At 47.5% G+C, this 5,748-nt stretch overlaps 1 protein-coding gene across 1 annotated transcript; it reads left to right on the top strand.

Annotated features, from left to right (window-relative positions):
- Positions 1-1,774: 1,774 nt before the first annotated feature.
- Positions 1,775-5,470, top strand: trn (tartan). The gene is made up of 2 exons (XM_017244813.3): positions 1,775-2,233; positions 2,618-5,470. The coding sequence occupies exon 2, from the start codon at positions 2,730-2,732 to the stop codon at positions 4,947-4,949; it is 2,220 nt and encodes a 739-aa protein (XP_017100302.2). The 5' UTR covers positions 1,775-2,233; positions 2,618-2,729; the 3' UTR covers positions 4,950-5,470.
- The last annotated feature ends 278 nt before the right edge of the window (positions 5,471-5,748 follow it).

The following is a 5,748-nucleotide window of genomic DNA, read 5'->3' as shown; positions in this document are numbered from 1 at the left end:
CATTCACACACTGCAAACAAAACCTTTTCATTTCTATGTTTTAGTAGTTTACCATAAAGCACCATAAGATATGTGTGTGTACATATGTACCTAGCCTTTATTTTAAGTTGGATTTTTTGGGTTTTATTGCTGGGAAATTCTCACACATTGTCGCAAATTGAGGGGCCGCTCGGATGGAGGCTTTCGGATGTGTAACGTGAGAGAGATTTGGAGGCAAGAAAAGCTTGTGCCACCTGTCTGGGCCCGGCTTGTGGCACACATAAAAATAAAAATGCAAACTTCCGTTACCTGTTTGCTGCATGCTGCATGGTGCTTGCTGCAAGCCATCATGTGAAGCAATCACTGTGTTTTCAATCTGGTTTTCGAAAGGAAATTACGCAGGTTTTTCTTTTCTAGAACAGTTTGGCTATAACTATTTGTAAGCCCAGTTTTTATGAGCTACAATTTTCGTTTAGCAGTTTTAAAATAAAAGATTAAATTGTAAACTTTATAAATTAATTTAAATTTATGCTTCCTCAAATATATAGGCTTTTTAAAGACTTGCCTAAAGGAAATCTTGTGGCACTTTGTCATAAATTATTTTGCATTTATTTTCCAGACTCTAGACAACAAATCAAGTTTATAAAACGCCCTGACCAGACATATATTAACAGTTGCATTCAATATTTATAAAATTGCCTCAAATGTTGGCCAAAAAAATATATGTATGTATCTCTAACAAGCCTTTTGTTACTTATTGGTTAGACACAGAAATATTAAAAAGTAGTCCAAAAAAGATTTGCATCTCTGAACGAAAATAAATTTTGTGTGCGAAATTCCCGGAGACGGAAATATGCAAGTTATGTGAGTAGATCGGGGGCTTAGGAGGGGATATCATAGAGGAAAACCAAATGCCGTAAGCCCCGGAAAATGTATCCCCCTTTCCACACTCCTCGCCCCATATGTTGGCACAGAGTTATGGCCATTTAAAGTTGATTTTCTTGTTGTCATAGTTGTTTTTTCCCATTTTTTTTGTAGTTTCTTGTAAATAGTTGTTTGCTCTGGATATCTCTGGAGCAGGGTTAGAATGAAAAATGCATCTCAAATGTATCAGATGACACAATATTTTTGAGAAATGCCCGTCCGAGTGCGCAACACTTTGGCCTGCATAGTGTGTGTTTTCGTTTTTTGGGATTTTTGGGTGCATCTCGCAGATACACAAATATCAATTTCAAGTGCGTAAACCTGACTAAAAGGTTCCACTTACGCCAGGACATGTCTGCGGCCCATAAATATGCCCCGGGGGAGTACCTACTATATTGTTTTTATAGCGACTTAATTATGCCAGAGCACTTGGCACTGACTTTTGCCGGCTCTGGTCTTAGTCTTAGGATCTCGGGGACAGAACTACTTTTATGGGCGGCAGCATGTCCAGGGGACGTGCAGCCCGTCCGGCGGATGAGTGGCGATTGCCAGAGAGTATCTTTCGGATGGTTCTGTGGCAGGGCATAGCCAGATAAATGAGTGGAGTTGCTTTGAGTGAAACTCAGCGAAGAGCGTGTATCTTTTTATCTCTCAGAACCAGTTTCTCGTCGCTCTACCTGCCAGGCTTCGGCTTATCTGGGAGCTCTCGCAAGGCCGATGTGGCTCTTTTGTTCTCCGGCGAGGCAAATGCAGCTGCCATCCACCACCATCGCTCTCAACCGCCGGGCCAGCCTGCCACAAAACCACCCGCCGTTCAGCCGACCATCCGAGCGGCCAGCCGAGGTATCGTCATTGCGACTCCGGAGTCTTAAAATCAGTGTAGTTCGTTGCCTCGTCGTGAGCGGTTGTCTGCCTCAAACTGAAAGCCAGATCCAATCCCGACTTGAGTTCCCGAGTTGAAATCTGAAAACAACGTAACATCAACCTCTCTAACAACAACTTGAAGCGTGCAGCCAAAGCGAACCTCTGGATTATCGCGCACGTTTTTCAAACAAACCATCAACACACACATTAGACATCAAACATCCAACCAACAAAACATCAATTTTATTTTTGCCAAAAACACACACAATTGTTGAAAATTGGCTAAATGTGACAAAACATAAAATTCTTAAAAATACAAAGAATTCGAAAAAGTGAAACAGTGAACCAAAAACACACAAAACTCAAAACGAAAATCACACAAATTTTAAGTTCAGTTCTTCATCGCGAATCGATCTGTAGAAAAGTTAAAATTGCTGCCAAACAGTCTCCAAAGACAAACAAATAGGTAAGTTTCTGTGAAAAGTTTCAAACTGAAAATAAAAAGTGGAAAATGGTGAAAATTAGGAAACAAATACAAGTTTTAAACAAAAAGTAACTAAAAATTAAAGTTGGAGAAACACTAGAAAAGGGGAAATAGTTTTGAAATAAATCTACAAAATGTGAAATATTTAACTCGAAAAAGTAGAACACATTTCAGAAGTCAGAAATAGAAAATTCATAAATTAAAATAGCAAAATATTTATCATGTAGTAGAAGTCTCTTTAAAATAGAACTCGAATGAATTTTAATCAGTGGAAATAGTTTCACAAAAATAGCCTAATTAACTGAACCCGACTCTCCCGATGGCATAAACTAATTTTGAAAATTTCCCTCGTTTGTCTACCCGCAGCACTATGGAATACTGAGAACACCCGAAGCCCCAAAGAACTTGCAGCAAAATCGAGCAGCAACAGCGCCAACAAAAGCAAAAAACGCAACCAAATCAGAAAAAAGATCCCAAGATGCAAGGGCACAAGATGATTGCTCTGGTGGCCATCTGGTGTATGGTGGTCGGTCTGGGAGTGGAGCCCGCGGCGGGCTTGGCCAACTGCCCGCCGGGATGCCAGTGCGACGACAACACCCTGGTGGTCCAGTGCGGCGAGGGGCAGCTGGACGTGCTTCCCATTGCCCTGAATCCGTCCATCCAGCGACTGGTGATCAAAAGCAACAAGATCAAGACCATCGACTCGTCGATCCAGTTCTACGCGGAGCTGACCTTCCTCGATCTCTCCTCCAATCACCTGATGACCATTCCTCAGCGCACCTTCGCCTACCAGAAGAAGCTGCAGGAAGTCCATCTGAACCACAACAAGATCGGTCAGATCAGCAACAAGACTTTCATCGGCCTTTCGGCTGTCACGGTGTTGAATCTGCGCGGCAACCAGATCTCGGAGCTGCATCAGGGCACCTTCTCGCCTCTGCTGAAGATCGAGGAGCTGAACCTGGGCGAGAACCGCATCGGTTATCTGGACCCCAAGGCCTTCGACGGGTTGACGCAGTTGCGCATCCTCTACCTGGACGACAACGCCCTGACCTCTGTGCCGGATCCCGTCATCTTCCAGGCCATGCCCAGTCTGGCTGAACTCTTCCTGGGCATGAACACCCTGCAGACCATCCAATCGGGCGCCTTCCAGGACTTGAAGGGTCTCACCCGATTGGAGCTCAAGGGCGCCAGCCTTCGCAACATCTCCCACGACAGCTTCCTGGGCCTGGAGGAGCTCCGCATTCTGGATCTCTCCGACAATCGACTGCCCCGCATTCCCTCCGTGGGCCTCAGCCAGCTGGTCCGCCTGGAGGAGCTCTCCCTGGGCCAGAATGACTTCGAGGTGATCAGTGAGGGCGCCTTCGTGGGCCTGAAGCAGCTGAAGCGTCTGGAGGTGAACGGAGCCCTGAAACTGAAGCGCGTGATGACCGGAGCCTTTGGCTCGAACGGCAACCTGGAGTACCTGGACCTCTCCTCCAACAAAATGCTCGTGGAAGTCCAGGAGGGTGCCCTGAGTGGTCTGTCCCATCTGCGTCATGTGATCCTCAAGGCCAATGCTCTGACTTCGCTGGCCGAAGGTCTGTTCCCCTGGAAGGATCTGCTTACCCTGGACCTGACTGAGAACCCCCTCTCCTGCGACTGCCGGGTGATGTGGCTGCGCAACCTCCTGGAGGCCAAGAACTCCAGCCAGGAAGATGTTCCCGAGCTGCGTTGCGAGTTCCCCGAGCGTCTGCGTGGCGAGTCCCTGAAGCACCTCAACCCCACCCTGATGGGCTGCTCCCACACCGATCCCCGTAAGCAGGCCCTGATCGGAGCTCTGTTGGTGGGTTCGGCTGCCACTATTACCGCTATGGCCTTGGTCCTGTACCGCTGCCGGCACAAGATCCGTGAGACCCTCAAGGGCGGTCTGTGGGGCAACTCGGCGCTGGGACGCAAGGAGCGCGAATATCAGAAGACCTTCTGCGATGAGGACTACATGTCGCGTCACCAGCACCATCCCTGCTCTCTGGGTATTCACTCCACCTTCCCCAACACCTACACGGCGCCTCACCACCCTGCTGCCGCTCACCACTACGGTATGTGCCCCATGCCTGTGAACGACTTGGGCGCCATGGATCCCCAGCAGAAGTTCCAGCAGCTGGCTGTGCCCACCGCCACCCTGGTCAGTGAGAAGAAGCTGAACAACAATAAGACTCTGGTCTCCCAAGGAGCCATCGACGACAGCGCCTCCTTCGTCCTGCACATGAAGTCGGCGACCATGGGACGCGGCGAGGGCCACCAGCAGCCCAACAGCCAGCAGCAACTGAATCACTACACCAAACCGCAGTTCCTCTCGGCCACGGCGGCAGTGGGCGACTCCTGCTACTCGTATGCTGATGTGCCCATGGTGCACGGTGGCGCCAACCAGCCCACCCTGCGCCTCACCCAGGAGCACTTCAAGCAGCGCGAGCTGTACGAGCCGGAGGTCGGAAACGGCGAGATCCTCGATGCCAACTACATCTACAGCAACACCCACTACTCGGTGCCGCTGGAGCAGCTGGGTCGCAGCAAGACGCCCACTCCGCCGCCACTGCCCCCAGCTCTGCCTCTCCGCAACGGCCTGTGCGCCACCACCGGTAGAAGGTCTTTCCAGCAGAAGTCCTCCCAGCATCACCAGCAGCAGCAGAACAACAACACCCTGCGCCAGTTCACGCACTGATCTTCGACCTACCGTCGCAGGCAGCTGAGCATCTTTGCTTAGCCCCCTGTTGCCCCTCACTGTGATGCCTGGTCCTGCCCCACCCACTCCTCCTGTCCCTTCCTCAGCCACCAGAATAAGGACATAGCTAGGACTAAGGTTTAGAGTTATTAGACAGAAAACATTGTACATATTGAGAACCTCTCCGCACTATTTCAAGCCTCACCTGAAAGATCTCTACTTCTATCAGCACCTTCTCACTCTGTAACTCCCCTCCCCGAGAATAGAACATCGCTAGCGAGTAAGATACAAAAATTGTAAATTATATTTAAGTGTTTAGATAAACTAAAGACAACCAACAAGCACTGAGAGTCATTGTAAGCTTAGTTTTAAATTATTTAATTTATTGTTAAATGCAAAATCGAATCAAATGCAAACAAACTATTTATGTATTAGTTAGAGAGAAGAAATTATTAAATTTTAAGAAAAACAAGAAGAATATCGTCAAAGAACAAGAAATATACGCAATGAAAAAAAACTAATTTGAAAACAAAATTTCCACTGTGTCTTTATTTGCGATTCGCATATTTTTTCCCTCGTCGGAAAATTTGTCTTTAATTAAACATTTGCAACTTTTTCCTTTCAACTCCCAGTGTCGTCTCGCAGCCGACATTTTCACTTTTTTTTCCATCGGGCTGCAGCCAGCAGCACCGGCTCAAAAGTTTTGACTTTCAATTCAATTAAAAGTAAGTTGCGAGAGCATGGGGAAAAAATGCGGCAGCAAAATTAATATACTATTATTCAATAGTAACAAGCTTGA

Source organism: Drosophila bipectinata, chromosome 3L (genome assembly GCF_030179905.1).
Source record: "Drosophila bipectinata strain 14024-0381.07 chromosome 3L, DbipHiC1v2, whole genome shotgun sequence".
In the NCBI taxonomy this organism is placed as follows: Eukaryota; Metazoa; Arthropoda; class Insecta; order Diptera; family Drosophilidae; genus Drosophila; species Drosophila bipectinata.
Note: the sequence above shows the minus strand (reverse complement) of the source record. Positions and strands in the feature narration are given on the sequence as shown.

Coding starts and splice junctions, on each gene's coding strand:
- trn (XM_017244813.3), top strand. CDS start 2,730: ATGCAAGGGCACAAGATGATTGCTCTGGTGGCCATCTGGTGTATGGTG.